Genomic DNA, 22,790 nt, shown 5'->3' on the forward strand with positions numbered 1-22,790 from the left:
TCCCGGGTTCGATTCCCGGCATGTTCGGGAATTTTAACCATCATTGGTTAATTGCGCTGGCACGGGGACTGGGTGTATGTGTCGTCTTCAACATCATTTCATCCTCATCACGACGCGGAGGTCGCCTAAGGACGTTAAATCAAAAGACATGCACCTGGCGAGCCGAACATGTCCTCGGACACTCCCGGCACTAAAAGACATACTCCATTTCATTTCACTTCAAGGTCATCTCAAGGTGGGTTTTCAGGAAGAACAACAGTTATTGTTTCTTCTTTTTTCACGGCAGATACTAAGGGTGATACCATCAACAACAGCTTTCGTGAGTTTTGTATCGCAGCAACTTTCCTGCGATCAGACGAACTACAGTATGTAACATGAGAGTGGAGGCAATTTTGCACATTTTTGTACAAGGAACTGCATCGTATTATACATTTAAAATCGTCCTCAGTCTCGTTGTTCATCTTCATCGTACATCATAAAACTGCCTCACACTTCCGAAGAAAAATAGTTTTACAAGCTGCAAAAATGTGTTAATTGAGCCATGGAACTTCGCATACATTTATGGAGAAAATATGTATTTCACAGCATATTGTCATTCGAAGAAAGTGTACCGGGAGGTACACCTCAGCGCCGCGCATTCAAAATTAGCGCCTAAATGAACTCCTCTATTGTAAAACAGTGAAACTGAAACTACACCAACTTGGAACTTTAACCAGAAGATGTCACCACCGAAATATTATGTAATTTTGTTATTGTGCAGTTTCCTAACCTGAGTGAATTTCTCCTTGTTTTGTTTGCCATTCATCAAGAAGTTTAGACATTTTTCTACAGATGACACCACAAAAAACTATGATCATGCACCCTGGTGCAAAGTGATTGAACTTATAATTTAAAGAAGTTTTGTATATCTAGGCTTTTGTAACTGATTGATGTTCATTTATTTTTGGATTGGCGACATTTCCTTTTATTTCCGACAGTTTTGAATCTAGCCAATCACTAATTTCTTTAATTAATTTTCAACCTATCACAGGCTTCTTGTTCGATTCTGAGTGTAACTTTGAAATTAACCAATTAAATTGAGAGGGTGTGGCTGGTTTAGTCTTGGATGATCTCGAACCTTCCCTGAGGGTTTATAAACTGCGGCTTTTCACGTTTCTTGGCCAATTGATCGTCATCTATCTGTGTGTGTGTGTGTGTGTTTAGCAGGAGGCGGGCGGCCTCTTTCGTCGGCAGCTAGAACATCTACAAGGTAATGGCCACATAACTTTGTTCTTTCTTGCTACCTCCGCAGTTTAATCCGAGGGAAAGGTCCGAATCTTTAGCTATGTAACCTACTTTTCTAAAATGTAATTCATATTTCGGCTACTGTAAAAATTTCATAAAATGTTTAACTGTAAATCGGGGATAGAGAGTGATGTACCCTCTCGAGCTCCCCTTCATCTTGGTTTGATGTGACTTCGTTTTATAACGGTTTTCTACCTGTAACCTGTTAAATTAATTTCTATACGAGTCACCTCATTAGTTTCATCGGCCTAGAGCCCCTTAGGTTCTTTTAGTGTTCATATCTAGGAGTGCAAGTATACGCCTCCATTCATTTTGTGTTCGGGCCATTAATTTAACCTGTTATTCATATTCCACGAAGACCCAGTAGGTTGGGTATTTAATATCCCTGTAAAATTAAGTTCCATTTGTAAACGGTAGTTTGAGAGACCAGAGAGTGATGTAATGTTGCCTTGAGTAGGCAGTACGGAACCGAGAGTCTGCTAGCTCCTTTTCTAGTTTTGTAATTGTAAAGAGTGCTTCTGGAAGGCTAAATATTGTAATTTTAGGAGCAAGTGCTCTTTGAATTAGGGGATTTCTGTCCTTGAATAAATTTGTGCTCTTTTGTAAATTTGAGCTGGGAGCTCAGGAGTTGTAATGCAAGGGGCTTGAAGCCCAGCACCTGTAGGATTCACAAATTTTGTATTTTCTTTGCCTTGTTTCAAGATTGTCATTGTACCTGATATATTATTGTGATCACTCAGTGAAAGATTGTTAAGTTTGAAGTTCTAAAAGAAAAATATAACCTTTTACAATTTTAATTCAATTCTTGATATTGTAGATAGACCCATTCACCCCGGCACCTTCTTTAACCTCTTTCTGGTGCACGGGCAACCCCATAACAGTATTATACATTCAAAATCGTTCACAGTCTCGATTTTGTTCATCTTCATCGTACATCATAAAAGTGCCTCACACTTCCGAACAAAAATAGTTTTACAAGCTGCAAAAATGTGTTAATTGAGCCATAGAACTTCGCATAAATTTATGGAGAAAATATGTATTTCACAGCAAATTGTCATTCGAAGAAAGTGTAGATCAACAAATGCAAAATAATAATGAAATTTGCTTTATGCCCCACGTTTACTGTTTCCAGAGACGCCAAGGTTTCGGAATTTTGTCCCTTACATTTCTTTTACACGCCAGTAAATCTACCAACACCAGGCTGGCGTATGCGAGAAACTTCATGCCACATACTGAGCCGGGATCGAACACGCCTACTTGGGATCACAAAGAAAGCACTGTACAGTTTGAGCGACTGATTTACTCTTAAATAATAACAGATTTCTTCCAAGCACGTATGAATAAACTTCGAAATACTAACCGGAAGGAATTATTAATGCAAATGTTGTTTTGCGTATTGTACTGGCAAATCCCTTTTCACAGGAGTTGCACATGATTTTAACATTATTATTATTATTAATATTATTATAGCTGCCTCTGTGGATTAGTGGTAGAGTGCCGGTCTCCGGATCCCAAGATAGCGGGTTCAAACCCGGCAGAGTTAGTCGGATTTTGTGGAAGAAACTCCATTCGACACTCCATGTCGAACGATGTCGGCATGTAAAAGATATCTGGTGACACATTTGGTGTTTATCGGACAAAATTCATTAAATCTCAGCCACAGACACCCAAGGGAGTTTCAGTTTATTCGGTCTGCCATCTAGCGGGCCTAAAATGAAACGTAACGTCGAAATTGACAATAGACGGCCAGATGGCGTCAAATTGAAATATCTGCACACGGTAGCTGAGGCCATAGGATTATTATTATTATTATTATTATTATTATTATTATTATTATTATTATTATTATTATTATTATTATCATCATCTGTTTACCCTCCAGGGTCGGCTTTTCCCTCGGACACAGCGAGGGATCCCACCTCTACCGCCTCAAGGGCAGTGTCCCGGAGCTTCAGACTCTTGGTCTGGGATACAACTGGGGAGAATGACCAGTACCTCGCCCAGGCGGCCTCACCTGCTATGCTGAACAGGGGCCTTGTGGAGGGATGGGAAGATTGGAAGGGATAGGCAAGGAAGAGGGAAGGAAGTGGCCGTGGCCTTATGTTAGGTACCATCCCGGCATTCGCCTGGAGGAGAAGTGGGAAACCACGGAAAACCACTTCCAGGATGGCTGAGGTGGGAATCGAACCCACTTCTACTCAGTTGACCTCCCGAAGCTGAGTGGACCCCGTTCCAGCCCTCATACCACTTTTCAAATTTCGTGGCAGAGCCGGGAATCGAACCCGGGCCTCCGGGGTGGCAGCTAATCACGCTAACCACTACACCACAGAGGCGGACATTATTATTATTATTATTATTATTATTATTATTATTATTATTATTATTATTATTATTATTATTATTATTATTACAGTACAACTATTTCCAGACCACGGTGGAGTCGCGGGGGAAAACTGTGTTGCTGTCGCACACTTGACTCTGTTCTACGGCCGGATGCCTTTCTTGACGCAAATTCTATGTGGAGGGATGTAGTCACTATTAAGTGTTTCTGTCAAGTAAAGTTGGTTAGGCGTCCTGAAAATTGTTTTCATTTTCTTTTCTTTCCTCTTCTTTACTTTCCTTTTCCTTCTTCAAAAAAAAAAAAACATTTCCTTCTTTTGTTTGGGAAACTGTAGTCAGCCAACAGAACGAGGGTTTGGGTTCATGTCAGCAAGACAATCATATTTTAATTAATTAATTAATTAATGTTATTTGTTTTACGTCGCACTAACTTCTTTTTTTGCGGTTTTAGAAGGCGCCGAGGTGCCGGAATTTAGTCCCGCAGGAGTTCTTTTACGTACCAGTAAATCTACCGACACGAGGCTGACGTATTTGAGCACCTTCAAATACCGCCGGACTGAGCCAGGATCGAACCTGCCATGATGGGGTCAGAAGGCCAGCGCCTCAACCGTCTGAGCCACTCAGCCCGGCATAATTATATTTTCAGCTCGTTAGTACTAGATAAGGCATTCCACTAAAGCTGACTTAAGCATTGTTCAGATGCGTATAACGTTCACAGGAAGCTCAAAGAAATGGACGTAAAGAGAAGATTGACCGCAATAAACACACAACGCCCGTTCACGTTTGCGGTATAGTGTTTAAAAGTTACTCAATGACGATGTCGCACATTCTCTGCTTAGTTAGCACTGGAGCTTCCACAATAATACATTTTATAGGATCCTGAATAAATTCCAATAATTTACATTCTTTGAATATATTTTCTAAGAATTTTATATAAATGTACCGAGAAACTCAAATCTTCTACTTCTGAAAATGTTATTAATCGTTTAAATTAATCCAATCTACGACATGCATCGTCCCTTTCTACAGGTTACCTAAAGAGAATAGGAACATTTCGAAAGGAAATGAATGGAAGAGAATATATATACTTTGCTAGCGTTCACCTATGGCTTCGCGTGCATGGAACACTTTCTAGTTTGATGTGAATTTCAACGCTTCTGCTTTCATTGAGACACCGCTCCATACGAACAATATTTGAAGCTTGTCAGTATGAACGTAGCTGGCAAAAGCGACACGTATGCCAGTGCCTCGACTAGACTCAAGAAATTTAAGGCAGTCCAGTCCTTGCGGTAGCGGGTTTTCCTTTCTCAGACTTCGCCTTCATCAATGCGCAAGTAGGAGGAGTGATCCTTCCAGCTCGCCTCACCTCTATACTAGCACCCAAGGAAGCTGAATCCGCCGCAGAAAAAAACGCGTGTGATAACTTAAACATTTCCTAAAGCGATACTACTGTATGAAATACGTATTCGGTTATATGTTATTGATCGTAAATAAATAAACTCGTGTCCTCATCCCGAGGTGGCGCAGCTCTTTTCAGGCACATCTCAAATGGAGGTGAGTTGCATATACCATTCTAAACATATACCAGCAGCCCTCCAGCCGTTCATCAATATATTGCAGTACCGACAATCGAACCCAGACCTCCGAGGACGGCAGCTAACAATGGTAACCGTTACCCTACGCACGCGATCATTGATCGTTATCAAATTCTATTCCTTGCAGTACTTCTTTCACAAGAGCTTGAAGGTTTCCCCAACCATGCATTTTACTTAACATTCTTCCGACTCCCCACTGGATGGGTGAACACCCTCGCTCGTTTGCTAGAAATGCTCCTTTAATACGTAAAAGAACTCCATTTTCTGGTAAATGATATGTTTTTAAATAAAGTCATTTGAGCATTTGTATAGAAAATTGAATTCTTAAAGCTATCTGAGTGGCTCAGACAGTTGAGGCGCTGGCCTTCTGACCCCAGCTTGGCAGGTTCGATCCTGTCTCAGTCCGATGGTATTTGAAGATACTCAAATGCATCAGCCTCGTCTCGGTAGATTAACTGGCACGTGAGAGGACTCCTGCGGGGCTAAATTCCGGCACCTCGGCGACTCCGAAAACAGCAAAAGTGGTTACTGAGATCTAAACAAATAACATTATTATCTAAAACCTAGGTATGCTCGTTTTCTTAAGTTTACACGATATTCTTGTTTTCATCGGATAGCGCATGCGTCAAAACATTGAAAAGCATTTTTCCTGGAAAACTGTTAGAGTTAAAAAGAAAATGCTAATAAACCTTTGTTTCTAGGAAGTTAATTTCTTAAATACACTTGATAGGCTCTATTTTAATAGGTTTCACTATTTAGGCAGCGTATTAACTGTACAGTAAACATTTTCCTCTGACATAATTCACATTTTCGTTCGCTGCATGGCCACTTTAAGAAATATCGTGGTAGTGAATAGGCTATATTTTAAGTTATAAGCTTGCCCAGCTTGAGATCAATAACTCAAGAGGTTTTTACACGAAATAAAAATAAACGGATCACCATTCAGATTTATATATCAGTAAGGGTAAGCTAGTCAACAGTTCAGAGTATAAAAATACCCCATGGTGCAACAGCCCCGAAGGGCCATGGCCTCCCAAGCGACCGCTGCTCAGACCGAAGGCCTTCAGATGATAAGGTGTCGTGTGGGCAGCACGAATCCTCTCGGCCGTCATTCTTGGCTTCGTAGATCGGGGCCGCCATCTCACCGTCAGATAGCTCCTCAGTTGTAATCACGTAGGCTGAGTGGAGCTGGAACTAGCCCTCAGATCCAGATAAAATCCCTGACCTGGCCGGAAATCGTACCCGGGGCCTCCGTGTAAGAGGCAGGCACACTACCCCGACTAGTACAAAGCATACCGTTGTTGAATTTCATACGGATAATTTATTTCTTGAACGGAACATCAGATAGATGGTCACATTCTCTGTGGAGAAATTCATATGGTCACAGGGACATTGAACAGCAGGTCGAGTACTGTGAATCTCCTTCTTAAGATGACCCCATAAGAAGAAATCACGCTGCTGTATGGTCAAGCAATCCATGCAACGCCATTTCTTAAAATTATTTTGTTGTCCAGTAATTTTCATATAGCTGCCTTCGATATACTTCATGCAGAAAAAACTGTGGATCGTTGCTCCGGCTTGTTGGAATCAAGTATTATCAGCCTGTTGTGGAAAAATGGGCATGTGTTAATTATGTGTGCTGATGGAACTTGACCATATCATTCGATATTTAAATTCTCTTCGTGCGACCCCCACACTGTCGTTCGTGTAATAAACCTTGACCGCAAAGTAACACTACACACCACACGATTACTCCATTATTACTAAATGACAAGACGATATGACCAGCGCATTGTATGCCATTAAGAGCTACATTATCTCAGCACGATTTATATTTTGCGTTATTTTGAGTCACACTATCTGAGAGAGTTTGGAATTATGTCTTCTTCTTAAACTATTTATCCTCCAGGGTCGGTTTATCCCTCAGACTCAGCGAGGGATCCCACCTCCAAGTACCGCCTCAAGGGCAGTGTCCTAGAGCGCGAGACTTTGGGTCGGGGGGGGATAAATTTGAGGAGGAGGACCAGTATCTCGCCCAGGTGGCTTCACCTGCTGTTCTGTATATGGGCCTTGTGGAGGGATGGGAAGATAGGAAGGAACAGGCAAGGAAGTGGCTGTGGCCTTAAGTTAGGTAGGTACTGTCCCGGCATTTGCCTGGAGGAGAAGTGGGAAACCACAGAAAACCACTTCGAGGATGGCTGACTTAGGAATCGAACTCGCCTGTACTCAGTTGTCCTCCCGAGGCTGAGTGGATCCAGTTCCAGCCCTCGTACCACTTTTCAAATTTCGTGACAGAACCGGGAATCGAACCCAGGTCTCCGGGGGTGGCAGCTAATCATGCTAAGCACTACACCACACAGGCGGACTTGGAATTATATTTCATTTTAAACAGCTGCTGAGTTATCACACTCTTGTTCTTATTTTACATGCCACAACTCACCCATGACGGTCATATTCTGTTTCTGTAGCAGCGTCTCGAAGATCGGAGCCTCCGTGCTCACCTCACAGCCGTACGTCCCCGAGCTGTTGAACGAGAGCTGTGTCAACGTGACACGGACACTGTCTTCGTTGGAGGAATTACCCTGGAAAAATAAGAACACACTTCTGCTACAAAGAGGCACAGTACACTCACCTGAAGAAAGAATACATCTCATGTGCAGAAAATAGACTATTAATTTTTTGAAGTACGATTTAGACTGAGTGACCAAAAGTCATGGAAAGACACTGGATGTGATGTTTATAACGAGTTACTCCTCTGCGAGTCCTCAAAACGGCAACAATACGGCGAGGCGCGATTCTACAAGGTGTTGGAATCGTTCTGGAGGGATCTGGACTCACGCATTTTGCACTGCTACCCACAATTGGTACTGTGTAGTTGGTGCGGGGTTCATGGATAGTACACCAGCATCAACAGAATCCCATAAATGCACGATTGGATTAATATCGGGGGATCTGGACGGCCAATCCATGGTCCTAATTTCACTGGAGTGCTCCTCCAACCACCCGCGTGCCACCACAGAGCGGTGACATGACGCATTGTCTGTTGAAACATGGCATCTCCAACAGAATACTCTGGGGCCAGAAAGGGATGCAGATAGTCTGAAAGAATGCCCACATAACGTGCACCTGACAGCGCTCCCTGCAGCCGGTCAATGAGGCCTAATGACGACCATGAGAACGCCGCCCAGACCAGAACTGAGCCACCTCCCACCTGGACACAACCTTGTTGACACGCAGGATCCATAGCTTCAAGGGGCATACGCCACACTCTCCCGCGTCCATAAGCTGGAACCGGAATTCATCGGACCATAACACACGCCGCCCCTATTCCATGATCCATTGCCGATATTCGCGGGCCCATGCACGTCGTTGAGCTCTGCGTGGAGCTGTCAACAAAGGGACACGAGTTGGTCGTCAGCTGGTGAAGCCAATGCGGTGCAGTTTCCTCTTTACAGTCCTGGTAGAAATGGGTTCCTGACTCCCAAAATTTGACTGGGCGGTGATTTGTCTCACAGTAGCCCGTCTAGCGCCCAGTATAGTTCTACACAGGCGACGTGATGTCCCTTTCGTTAAACATCTGTGGTCTTCCCGTGCGGGGGTTTACACGGGTGGTAACATTCTCTCTGCGATATTGAAGATCGACCCTCGACACTGTTGACTTCGGAAACCCGAATTCGTATATAATCTCCGCAATGCTATGATCCATGCGCCGTGCGTATCATCCCATGTTCAAATTTGGTCAACTCGCGAAGTGTTGCCATCTTCAGGACACTGGTGTCTGTGACAGACTACAGCTACGCGGCAGCTAGCCGTAATGCTCAGGGGTCATACACAGCACATTTCGTAATGGAACACCCCTTCCCGTGATTTTTGGCCACTCAGTGTACAAATAAATAAAGCTCACATTTAATCCTAAACTAACTGGCTTTTTATCAGCCTGATGAGCCCAACTTTGGAGATGCTAACATGAGGGTTATCGGACCTGATTAGAAAAGCCAAGCACTACGGCTGAGGACAGTGTCGAGTGCACCGTGTGCCAATCCAATATATCACTCGTGAGCTACAATTGTGGCAGAACTAAATGAAAACAAGTTCTGAATAAATGAGTTTCGGACGGACTCGAGACAATAATTGAATTCTTCTGCAACACTGGAAACTATTGATCAAAAGAATGCGCTACGCGACTGCCGAGCTCCAGATGCAAACTGAGAACCTCCAATATTGCAGTCAATGTAAACAACAGAGCAGAGAATGCAACAGCGGCACTTCTGCCTGTTCTTTTTTTTTTTTTTTGTAAGTTGCTTTACGTCGCACCGACAGACAGGTCTTATGGCGACGATCGGACAGGAAAGGGCTAGGAATGGGAAGAAAGTGGCTGTGGCCTTAATTAGCGTACAGCCCCAGCATTTGCCTGGTGTGAAAATGGAAAACCACGGAAAACCATCTTCAGGGCTGCCGACAGTGGGGTTCGAACCCACTATCTGCCGCATACTGGATACTGGCCGCACTTAAGCGACTGCAGCTATCGAGCTCGGTCTGCCATTTGTTGGTGGAATATTGAACTACAAGACATGCTGCTGTTGCTGCTGAAAGAAAAACAAATCTGCATTTATAGAGAGTACATTAACTCCAAATTCGTATTTTATTTGAGTTGTGACACTCTTGTACCTCACGAACGATATATGTATGCTATCTGGTTGGGCAGTAATACCCTGGTCAGTCTAAGGTTCCCAATGAGCTTCATGTTCAATGGCGTCATTATTAAGGGACGCGAAACAAACAACGTTATTATTATTATTATTATTATTATTATTATTATTATTATTATTATTATTATTATTATTATTATTATTATTATTATCATCATCATCTGTTTACCCTCCAGGTTAGGTTTTTCCCTCGGACTGAGCGAGGGATTCCACCTTTACCACCTCCAAGGCAGTGTCCTGGAGCTTCAGACTCTTGGTCGGGGGATACAACTGGGGAGTATGACCAGTACCTCGCCCAGGCGGCCTCACCTGCTATGCTGAACAGGGGCCTTGTGGAGGGATGGGAAGATTGGAAGGGATAGACAAGGAAGAGGGAAGGAAGCGGCCGTGGCCTTAAGTTAGGTACCATCCCGGCATTCGCCTGGAGGAGAAGTGGGAAACCACAGAAAACCACTTCCAGGATGGCTGAGGTGGGAATCGAACCCACCTCTACTCAGTTGACCTCCCGAGGCTGAGTGGACCCCGTTCCAGCCCTCGTACCACTTTTCAAATTTCGTGGCAGAGCCGGGAATCGAACCCGGGCCTCCGGGGGTGGCAGCTAATCACGCTAACCACTACACCACAGAGGCGGACCTTATTATTATTATTATTATTATTATTATTATTATTATTATTATTACATCGTTACGGCCTCATTGGACCATGTTTATTTAGTTTTCCAACCATTTTCACGTATCCTTGCTCACATGTCCTTCATTCTCTTAATATAAGCATTTCTCATGTCCTTTGACCAGGGATGTCGTTTCGTTTGTTTGACCTCATCTGAGGTATCCTCCAATCCTGCATTTTTGTTTAAAAATGCGTCTGTCTAGGGCTTTTTCTTCTGTTATCCCGCTCATCTAGGTCTGAGATTCTAAACTTGTGTTAGGATCTGTTTCGTCAACCTGCTACCACGTATAGATTATGCCATAAGAAATAGCGTTATATCTTCTTAACATTTTGAAATACGGTCGAGTTTCTGAAATCCTTTGAACTCTGCTACAAAGACAGTGTTATTCCATAGAGTTTAAATGTAGTTCCATTTCTCAAATTATTGAAAACTGAGGATACCAACAGTTACAAAAATTAAAACGGTGTATACAAATTACAGTGCGGTGACTCCAGTGCCGATTTCGTCGGTCAGACAGGACGAAACTTTAAAATCATAACGAAACAACATATCAGATCATAGAAACTATATAAGCCCGCAGAGTCACAATTCTCCAAATACCTCTTAATAAACAATATTTTTACAATCGGAATCAAAATCTCAATATTCTTTGCATTGAAACCATGGGCTCCATATTGAACTCTTTAGAAATTATACAAATACGAAAGTGTGCCCAGAAAAAATAACAAGAGGTATGTATGAACGAACAAACTTCTTTCCCTTTACACTTTTAATTATAAATGGTGCAGTTCTACCACTTAACTTGCATTATTTCCGGTACCCAATTCTCATTTGTCTGTAATTTGTGTTTGTCCAACGTTCACACAAAAGGTTTGTCCAGCGATTTTTAAATATATTTCTTATTTTATGTTTTACATGTTTACAGTATACGCACTTTACTTCGTACGACTAACATATAGAGTCTGTATTTATGTAACGAAGCATGTTATATCTGTTGTATTTATAGGCTGAAGATGACTTTGAATAAAGTTAAAACTCGAGGAGACCACCTGAAATGGAATAATTCTTGGTAAAATCTACATCTAAATCCCATTAGTACAAGTAAATACCTCAATATCTCTGCTACAACGATTAAATATTTGTATGGAAATGGTTTTGGCGGAATGAATATTTTACTTTTCGAGGATTTAACCCCTATTTCAATCCCTTTTCTTTATGCGCACCTATGATATAAGGCCAACTACTGTGTGAAATTTTAAATTCTATACTACGGGTATCTGAGATATGGCGATAACTCAGTCAATGAGTGGTATTTGACTCAACATTTATTATAATCTTTAATGTTTTCAATGTATAAACATTTTTTTTTGGGTCCCTAGCAGTTTTGAAAACGATTTGAGTTTATAACGAAACCAGTGAGCTTGCATCCGGGAGATAGTAGGTTCGAATCCCACTATCAACAGCCCTGAAAATGTTCTTCCGTGGTTTCCCATTTTCACACCAGGCAAATGCTGGGGCTGTACCTTAATGAAGGCCACGGCCGCTTCCTTCCAACTCCTAGGCCTTTCCTATCCCATCGTCGCCATAAGACCTATCTGTGTCGGCGCGACGTAAAGCCCCTAGCAAAAAAAAGAAACCAGTGAGACATTCTGCATTGTTATAAGGGCTACAGTACTCTCATAATTTCGTGTAAGCAACGGGATTATATATACAAAGAGCTACAACACAATTGACATGACATAAAATAACCCTCCTAACACTGGTTTGTGTTGCTGCCCAACTTATATTTAAATTGACAGCATTAGAGTCCTCCTTTATAACCCTTTCAGTCTGGGCGAGTTGGCCTTCTGGTTACGGGCGCGCAGCTGTAAACTCGCATCCGGGAGATAGTGGGTTCGAATCCCACTGTCGGCAGCCCTGAAGATAGATTTCCCTGGTTTCCCATTTTCACACCAGGCAAATGCTGGGGCTGTACCTTAATTAAGGTCACGGCCGCTTCCTTCCCATTCCTAGGCCTTTCCTGTACCATCGTCGCCATAAGACCTATCTGCGTCGGTGCGACGTAAAACAAATATCAAAAAAACTTTCAGGAGCTTCCCTCACTCTAGAATTATAAGCCTTTCACGAGCGCGGATGGCAAATGGACTGGAATCCAGTCCAATTCAGTTTGCTTCCACTTAATTGTACCAGGCCCTTATCATTTACTATCCGAATTTCCTAGCTCAACTTTTGCTCTCTTCCGTCCCTAATAGTGTGATGTTTGTGACGCCTAAGTCACCTCCATGCTCCTTCAATTTTCTTTTCTATGCTATTCCTTTAAAATCAGCAACCAGCACTACTAACTTGTTCCGGTGAGTTATAATAATCTCACATTCAGACATGATGTACCTTCAGGATATCTAAGAAAGATGACCACTTTTATCAGTTCTATTTCTTTATTTTATCAACAAAAATCTATTTTTTGCCATACCTATAAGCAGATTAAATCACACTTCGTGGTACAAACAGCCCAATAAGAGCCTTTTTCTGTCTAGCTGCTGTCCAATGGGATAGCCTGTAGATACTGAAGTATCGGGTGATCGGTCTGACGACATCTTCAGCCGATTGCTTGGCATAACAGTCCCCACTGCCTCCAATGTCAAACAGATACTTGGTTGATCGCACTAGCCAGAGTGATCCTATTTGAACCCTCACTCTAGAATTATCTTTCACGAGCTGAGGATCGATCAACGGGTCTCCAGGTAAGATGCAAACTTACCGTCGTAACATCACGATAGTAACTCTACGTTTATAAGAAAGGGTTTAATTCATTATGAATAGTTGAATCTGCACATCTGTATTAATTGTGACGTTCCAACGTGATTGGTACTATACAGCGTGGTTCAGCTGCCCATTCCATTGTAGTTTTATTCAACCAACAATACGGTATTCATTCCATCCTGAGAATATCTGCCCTGCCGGTATGCTTAGACAACACAACCGGATATCTTGGTATTTACCGCCTCACCATGATAGGGCGCCGTAATGTTATACACGTATTAAACACTGGAAGACATATGCGTGCCTTCTAGATCATATGAAACTGATACGCCGGCGAAACACTAAACTGATAATGTGACAGCCATAAGCTGCCCAATGCGTTGTACGGAACCGTAGTCTAGCTCGTAAAGGTGTGGCGGAGCGGGCTTGCATGTTAGGTGGGAGGTTCGAGCCCGGGACAATGATTACAAAATTTTGAAATATTTTTCTAATACGTACAGCACGCGATGTAAGTTCAATACCCGCTTTCACGCAAATTGTGTGTGAGTGAATGTGTTTGTGGCCTTAGGAAGGGCCGATTTGTTAGGAGGCCGGACACATACAGACCGGAAATAATAGGAACACAACTGCCCTGACAATGTTTAATCACAGGAAATGCTCGATGTGATGACCGTTTTGGTTTATGCACATTCGGGCCCGGTGTCCAATAGATCGTCTTGCGCGCTGAAGCATTCCAGGTGTAATTGCTCGGCAAGCGTCCGTGATCAGTTGCCGGAACTTGTCGGGGTATTCCGGTGCTTGAGTGTAAACGACTTTCCTCAAATGTCGCCACAAGAAGAAGTCTAACGGCGTTAAATCCCATGATTTGGTGGGCCAAGGAACAGAGCCTCCTCGTCCTATCTATTTCGCTGGTAGTTCCTTGTTCAGAAGGTTACGAACGGGCAAAGTCGAATGTGGTGGAGCTCCATCCTTTTGCAATCGCATCGTCAAACGATCGTGCAAGGGCACAACCTCTAGCAGCAGTGGGAGTTCCTGACGCAAAATGTGCAGGTAGCGTAGGCCCGTCGAATGGCCCTGAAAGAAAAAAGGTCCAATCCCCTATGATTCCACACCAAATACTCACTCACCATCGTACTTGATAGGCCGCCTGTCGCACCCAATGAGGATCGTCGGGACTCCAACAGTCCATGTTGTGGCGATTGACGTTCCCATTATTGTGGAAGCGCGATTCGTCCGAGAACAAGATATGCGATACGAATGCTGCATCATTGTCAGTCTGCACAATAGCCACTTACAGAACTCCATTGGAGCTTCGAAATGCTGCCCATGAAGCTTTAGGTGTAGCTCAAAATGGTGTGAGTGAAATTTGTGTTCACCGAGCTCGATAGCTGCAGTCGCTTAAGTGAGGCCAGTAACCAGTATTCGGGAGATAGTGTGTTCGAACCCCACTGTTGGCAGCCCTAAAGATGGTTTTCCTTGGTTTCCCATTTTCACACCATACAAATGCTGGGACTATACCTGAAGAAAGTCCACGCCATTCCTTTCCCACTCCTTACCCTTTCCAATCCTATCGTCACCATAAGACCTATCTGTGTCGGTGTGCCATTTATAAAAAGCTTGTAAAAAATATGTTCATGCACTATTCGCCAGACGGATGGCGGCTGGGTTCACCTGTTGTGCAGTCGCTCTTGTACTGATGTGTGGATTACTACGAGCTGCCTCCATAACGCCCTCTTCTGTTTCATCCGATGTAACGGGCCTATCGCGGACTGGTGGCTCGTTGGAAATCACGCCTCTTTTCCTTAGGCGTCTTTCAACATGGCGGAATGTCGTAGCAGCCGGGTGTCGCCTGTCGGGATACCGTTCCTGGTACTGACGTAGTGCCTGCACGGGTGTTGTCTTGCTTCCCCATAAATGAAGAGCACGTCAACGTATCCCTCTGTGGAAAACATGCCGAATGACAGCAGAGATTACAGTATATTCAGGCCCTAACCAGCGGAGTATGCGCAGGGCACAAGATGAATAACAGCGCCATTCTACTGTTTGAATGTGGCAAATGTGGGCCTGTGTTTACGTATTCAAACATCATACCGATGAAAAAATATTTGAAGGATGCACGATTCGAACCGCCACCGACACATTCCGTCGGTTGCTAGGCGAGCGCCAAACCACATCCGCTACGCTACACTGCTGGAAACATGCTGGTAGTACGACGAGAGCAGCGTACATACGCCATCCGGTTCTGTGGTTAAGACATTAATTACTGCACTGTTACCAAATTTTAATGCATCGATTCCCCTCTGGTCCGCCTCTGTGGTGTAGTGGTTAGCGTGATTAGCTGCCACCCCCGGAGGCCCGGGTTCGATTCCCGGCTCTGCCACGAAATTTGAAAAGTGGTACGAGGGCTGGAACGGGGTCCACTCAGCCTCGGGAGGTCAACTGAGTAGAGGTGGGTTCGATTCCCACCTCAGCCATCCTGGAAGTGGTTTTCCGTGGTTTCCCACTTCTCCTCCAGGCGAATGCCGGGATGGTACCTAACTTAAGGCCACGGCCGCTTCCTTCCTCTTCCTTGCCTATACCTTCCAATCTTCCCATCCCTCCACAAGGCCCCTGTTCAGCATAGCAGGTGAGGCCGCCTGGGCGAGGTACTGGTCATACTCCCCAGCTGTATCCCCCGACCAAGAGTCTGAAGCTCCAGGACACTGCCCTTGAGGCGGTAGAGGTGGGATCCATCGCTAAGTCCGAGGGAAAAACCGAACCTGGAGGGTAAACAGATGATGATGATGATGATGATTCCCCTCTGTCCGCCTCTGTGGTGTAGTGGTTAGCGTGATTAGCTGCCACCTCCGGAGGCCCGGGTTCGATTCCCGGCTCTGCCACGAAATTTGAAAAGTGGTACGAGGGCTGGAACGGGGTCTACTCAGCCTCGGGAGGTCAACTGAGTAGAGGTGGGTTCGATTCCCGCCTCAGCCATCCTGGAAGTGGTTTTCCGTGGTTTCCCACTTCTCCTCCAGGCGAATGCCGGGATGGTACCTAACTTAAGGCCGCGGCCGCTTCCTTCCCTCTTCCTTGCCTATCCCTTCCAATCTTCCCATCCCTCCACAAGGCCCCTGTTCAGCATAGCAGGTGAGGCCGCCTGGGCGATGTACTGGTCACACTCCCCAGTTGTATCCCGCGACCAAGAGTCTGAAGCTCCAGGACACTGCCCTTGAGGCGGTAGAGGTGGGATCCCTCGCTAAGTCCGAGGGAAAAACCGAACCTGGAGGGTAAACATATGATGATGATGATGATGATGATTCCCCTCTTCGTTACACCCTTTCACGAGGCACGAAATATTAACATAGATACATGGTAAAAGGACGTCGCTACATGATTTCAAGGCGTCATGTTTTGCAAACGGATGATATAACATTTTGCTATGATTCAGAATCGTGTTCAAAATGTGCTCACTGAACATTAGTACCATACAGTACACCTGCAAGTTAATTGGGCTGCAGCAAACGATATTGGAAGGGGCTGCTGAATCACACTGTATATATTATGTTCTCAATTCTCATAAACCATTTTTAGTGTGATTAGCTGCCACCCCCGGAGGCCCGGGTTCGATTCCCGACACTGTCACGAAATTTGAAAAGTGGTACGAGGGCTGAAACGGGGTGCACTCAGCCTCGGGAGGTCAACTGAGTAGAGGTGGGTTCGATTCTCACCTCAGCCATCCTGGAAGTGGTTTCCCGTGGTTTCCCACTTCTCCTCCAGGCAAATGCCGGGATGGTACCTAACTTAAGGCCACGGCCACTTCCTTCCCTCTTCCTTGTCTATCCCTTCCACTCTTCCCATCCCCCGCCAAGGCCCCTGTTCAGCATAGGATGTGAGGCCGCCTGGGCGAGGTACTGGTCATTCTCCCCAGTTGTATCCCCAGGCCCAGAGTCTGAAGCTCCAGGAGACTGCCCTTTGGGGTGGTAGAGGTGGGATCCCTCGCTGAGTCCGAGGGAAAAACCAACCCTGGAGGATAAGCAGATTAAGAAAGAAAGAAAGAAAGATAAACCATTGTTTGAAACAAAATAAATACAGATTACATTGCAGGTAGTGTCCGCCAATGTCTACACACATTTGCTACTCTTCGATCAGTTTCCATATGTGCGCAGTAAACGAGAGTGTAAAGTTTTCATAGCCACGCTATAATTAATTTGTGGATATGTTGGTATAGGGTTGATAATATAATGTATTAGTCATTAAAAAACCATTACTGCATCATCGCGCTGTTAACAACTATCACACATCACAGGCTCGCCATAGAATGCAGAGTAGATATAAAATATAACTACGTACTGAACGTCATTTCACCAACTATCAACTGAAAATAACCCCTAAGTGCCAGTATTTTGCCTTCAAACGTACTACTAGCACTGGTCTCCTGCATTTAAGCACTATTAAATTTCACTTGACTGTGCTAAGATCTACCCTATACCTATGATCACAGATGTCGAGAAAGGTGTTACACAGGAGGGTATGCTCAAATAGTAATATTAGGGGTACGGGTAGTGTACCTGTAAGCTTGATTTAGAGAGATAGCTTTTGACACCATCGTCGGTAACCCCGTTTTTACAACAGGTAAATCCTAGGGCTGTGCCTTAATTGATTCAGTCGTCGCTTCCTTCCTGTCAAACTTTTCCTGTCAAATCTTCGCCGAAAACATGACGTTAACAGGGCGTTAAAGTGCTATGGAAAAAGGAATAACAATGTTCCTGTCGGGTGTGAATTTGGCACATTTTTATGGCCAGGTGCCCTTTCTGACGGCAACCCTTTCAGTAGGAGTGTATTACTGCGTGTTTCTGTGGTAGTTGGTAGTGCAAAGTGTTATGCGTAAATGAAGGTGTGTATTAAGGTGAGCCGAAGGCCACTACGTTGACCATTCGGAAGACGAGAGGTAAAATGATGATAATAATAATAATAATAATAATAATAATAATAATAATAATAATAATAATAATGGTCGCCTCTGTGGTGTAGTGATTAGCGTGATTAGCTGCCACCCCCGGAGGTCCGAGTTCGATTCCCGGCTCTGCCACGAAATTTGAAAAGTGGTACGAGGGCTGGAACAGGGTCCACTCAGCCTCGGGAAGTCAACTGAGTAGAGGTGGGTTCCATTCCCACCTCAGCCATCCTGAAAGTGGTTTTCCGTGGTTTCTCACTTCTCCTCCAGGCAAATGCCGGGATGGTACCTAACTTAGGGCTACGGCCGCTTCCTTCCCTCTTCCTTGTCTATCCCTTCCAATCTTCCCCATCCCCCGCAAGGCCCCTGTTCAGCATAGCAGGTGAGGCCGCCTAGGCGAGGTACTGGTCATTCTCCCCAGTTGTATCCCTCGACCAAGAGTCTGAAGTTCCAGGACACTGCCCTTGAGGGGGGAGAGGTGGGATCCCTCGCTAAGTCCGAGGGAAAAACCGAACCTGGAGGGTAAACAGATGATGATGATGATGATGATGATGATGATAATAATAATAATAATAATAATAATAATAATAATAATAATAATAATAATAATAATAATAATAATAACATTCGCTGTGCTGCAAAGCAGTAAGGGTTTTTCTACTTTAAAATAAAACGGGAAAGACTTGACATGGTAGTCATGAACCCATCAATGTTCGGACTTAAGCGTTCTCCTTTTTAACATAGTGAAGGCTACTGTGACAGAACAGGCCAGAATGAGCGCAGCATGGAGCATTGTGCACGCAGATGATATCGTCCTACATATGTTCCAGATCTAAGAATGAGGCAAAGCAGAAATTAGAAGAATGGTGTGAATCCGTGGAGAGCAGAAGTTTAAAGGTTAGCTGAGGGAAGACCGAGTGTCTGTGTGTAAATGAACTGGGATATGGTAAGGTAAACTGGAACATCTGGAAGCGAACACTTCAGATAACTTGTTTCTGTGAAATGAAGCAGAACAGTGGAGCGAGAATTAAGAATCTAAGTCCTTTCTCGAATGAGATATTTGTGAGAAATGTTATGAGTCCTCTGATAACAAAATGCCCATCACAACCATAAAGAACGTCAAAATCACTGTTGTCAGATCAGTTCTATTGAGTGAAAGAGAAACAGCCCCTCTGATGATTTAGCACACAAGAAATCTGCCTGTTGCCAGATTGAAAATGTTATGACGGATAAAATGTTTAACGAGGCACAGGAATTGATTCATCAGAGGATCACTGAAACTGACAGAATCACAAAAGTCAAGACTGAGATGGTATGAAGATGTAGACCTAATGAGTGGGGAACATAAGTACAGTGTGTAATAATGATAGATCATAATAATAAAAATAATAATATAAGAAGGAGAAACTCAGCGAAGAAAGAGTACTGGAAAGAAAGGAAGGGGAGACTTCAAAGGCTGAGGAAATGAAATTCGCACGTGGTCCCTATAAGGCCATAACGGGAAGAAAAGAATAACTGTGCAGTCTCAAACATCGCGTGCAGACATTTCTAACTTGGCGCCATCTGGCTGCCTGCTCATGAGTTTCGACGTTCCATTTTACTCTAAGCCTACTAGAGGATAGGATAAACCAAATCTCTCTTCGGTGTCAGTAGTTGAATTTTGATTAATTTTGACGGGTAAACACCAAATGGATCATCAAAGATAATTTAAAGGCCGACAATGTAAGACATGGAGTATCGAACTGACGTATTTCCGCCCTTCAAAAATTAGAATAACTCTGCCGGGTATGAACTCTACCACTAATCCCCAGCAGGATGATGAGATTGGAAACCGATGGAGTTCATGAACGAGGAAATAAAGGAAAGCAACAATGATAATGTTTGGCAGTTTTACAGATTTTGGAGAGGCTGAAGTCCAGGAAGTGCAGAAATGGATTTCCGTAGATCTTTTACAACCTACCAAACAAGGCTAACCTTCAAGTACCACCAGTCTGAGCTGAGATCGGTCCCACGAACTTGGGCTCAGAAATCCTGTTTTCTATCTAAGCCACTCAGCCTAGCACTTAAGAAAAGATGAAAAATAGATGATGAAGGGCAACAGGGAGACAGCTGCATCCATGAAAGGAACAAGGTTGGGTATGATGGAATCGACTCATAAAAGGAGAGATCCTATACATAAAATGGAAAGAGCTGAGGTGAAAGAACTATCAGATGGTTTCAGTTAAGCTGTTTAGAAACAAAGGAACAGAGTTCGCTGTACCCGATAATTTGTACTCACAGGCGTGCAAGTCAGTAAACCAGAACGTTGGAACAGTGACAGTTACAAAATGACGAAGGCTCCAAATGAGTGGTCGTGGGAGAAGGTCCGTTTCCCGCGGGTAAATTCATGGTTCCTGTCAATATTCACAAGAGGATAGCGTCTATGTACGGAAAGAAAGTTACGTCTACCCAGTAAGCATGGAACTGGCTCTGTGAATTTGCTGAGGCTCGAAGGACTGTGAGCAGATGAAGAGTGCAATGGCCGTTCTTTAACATCAGACGCCTTAGTTAATGCCATTGATGAAATAATACGGGAGAACAAACATTTAACCCTTAATCAGAGGTGTTCAATGAACAGGATTATCATCAAGGAAAGAAGACCCACATTTTAAGCTATGACAATTGCTTGAATAACTTCGGTAGCTTTCTCGAAATATCTTTTGACTTACCTTCCTGCATCGATATGAGGAGCCTTATATTACCTACGTGGCCTTCAATTTAATTGTTTGTACTGTATTTTCACTATTGTACATACCTGTAACGTCACTCCTGATACCGGAAATGACCACTCGGGTGGTCTGTTGTCCGGCATATACCGAAAGAACTCCAGATCGTCCTTGTACCATTTCACGGAATAGAGCCCTTGGCCAGCTCCCAGCTCGAAACGACATTCCAAGGTGGCATTTGAGTCTCGTACATCGACCAGTGTTGGGACACGGACCTCCATGAGCCGTAGTTTACGGGATACTGCAACAAAGTAGAAACATCCCCGAAATTAATAGAAAATGACAAACATTACTGTCGATTCCAAAACTTTCGGGGTCACTTTGATGAATACTGACACTCCGGATACCTTTAAGTTGAAGGTCATAGTTTTTGTGGTCACTGAGATGAAGAGTGACACATCGAATGTCCATGAAGTCCAAGTTCAGCACTCATCGGCATGGTGATTCAGGAAGGGTGAAAAATAAAATGTTCAAATTGGCCAAGATTCGTGTTGAGTACACACTTTTCGGGGTCCTTTATCTGATTGGTGACTGTCCCAGTGACAGTTCGAATCATGTAAATTATGTCTAAAATGCGACACGTAACATTACGTTATAACTTATTTTTATTATTTGTTTGAAAGGATCAAGTAGGCTAACGCCCATACAATCTGGGTCGCCACTAGGAGATACTTTAATGCAAAAATAAATAATCCCAAACTAAAACGTAAAATCTACAAAGAATTCATTACTTATCAATGAACATCACAATTAAGAAAACTCACAAAAATCATTTCAAATAGGTAATACAAATACTAAAGTAAAAGATGTGAAAGGGAAAATGATCAAAATTACAAGATGTGTGTACAGTACCTTACTGAATACCTCTCAATCAAAATTCGTACAAATACAAATCATTATCTCGAAAAGATACTGGAGGGGTAAGACACCCCTAGAAATCGAAAACGACCAATATTGGGGTCGAATTCATACTTTCCGCGGCTGCTCAGATGTATTGTGACACCCTGGATGCCATTTCAATACCAGTTCAATTATATAGGCATGGTGAGGAGCGGTGATGAAGAAAATGTAAGAACTGATCGAGATTAGTTTAATTACCGAGAAAAAATAATCTGTATAGCGAATATGAAATTAAACACATAAAAATAACTCTTAATCTACAAAATAGTTCTTAAAATATTAGGCAACGTTTCAATAAAGAAATCTACAAAAAATTGGTTCTAACATAATTAACAGGTAATAAAATATCTAATGTAAACTGTCGATAAAGTACCCGAGCAGGGTCGGGTAATACAGCTACGAGGACGAATCAAAACTTAAGTTACACTTCCAAATTATGACCATTTATGGAACCATCTACACATAGGCAACACGGCCATGACAACATACAATGTAAATTCACTTTTTTTTTTTGCCGGGCTGAGTGGCTCAGACGGTTGAGGCGCTGGCCTCTGACCCCAAATTGGCAGGTTCGATCCTGGCTCAGTCCGGTGATATTTGAAGGTGCTCAAATATGTCAGCCTCGTGTCGGTAGATTTACTGGCACGTAAAAGAACTCCTGCGGGAATAAATTCCGGCACCTCGGCGTCTCCGAAAACCGTAAAAGTAGTTAGTGGGACGTAAAGGAAATATTATTATTATTATTATTATTATTATTATTATTATTATTATTATTATTATCTGTCATCTAGAATTCAGACATTTTGAGACTACTTACTATTGCACTCGGTCTTA

The 22,790-nt window shown here is 43.4% G+C and overlaps 1 protein-coding gene across 1 annotated transcript in view; it reads right to left on the reverse strand.

Moving 5' to 3' along the window:
* Window positions 1-21,467, reverse strand: part of LOC136858316 (uncharacterized) — a 96,241-nt gene extending 74,774 nt beyond the window's left edge. The window contains exons 1-3 of the mRNA XM_067137766.2: window positions 21,404-21,467; window positions 21,086-21,297; window positions 7,660-7,801 (exon numbers count right to left, since the gene is read on the reverse strand). Of these exons, the coding sequence (XP_066993867.2) occupies window positions 7,660-7,801; window positions 21,086-21,297; window positions 21,404-21,467 (418 nt within the window). The remainder of the gene's footprint in view (window positions 1-7,659; window positions 7,802-21,085; window positions 21,298-21,403) is intronic.
* Between the last annotated feature and the right edge of the window lie 1,323 nt (window positions 21,468-22,790).

The sequence above is a fragment of the Anabrus simplex genome, chromosome 1 (assembly GCF_040414725.1).
Source record: "Anabrus simplex isolate iqAnaSimp1 chromosome 1, ASM4041472v1, whole genome shotgun sequence".
In the NCBI taxonomy this organism is placed as follows: domain Eukaryota; kingdom Metazoa; phylum Arthropoda; class Insecta; order Orthoptera; family Tettigoniidae; genus Anabrus; species Anabrus simplex.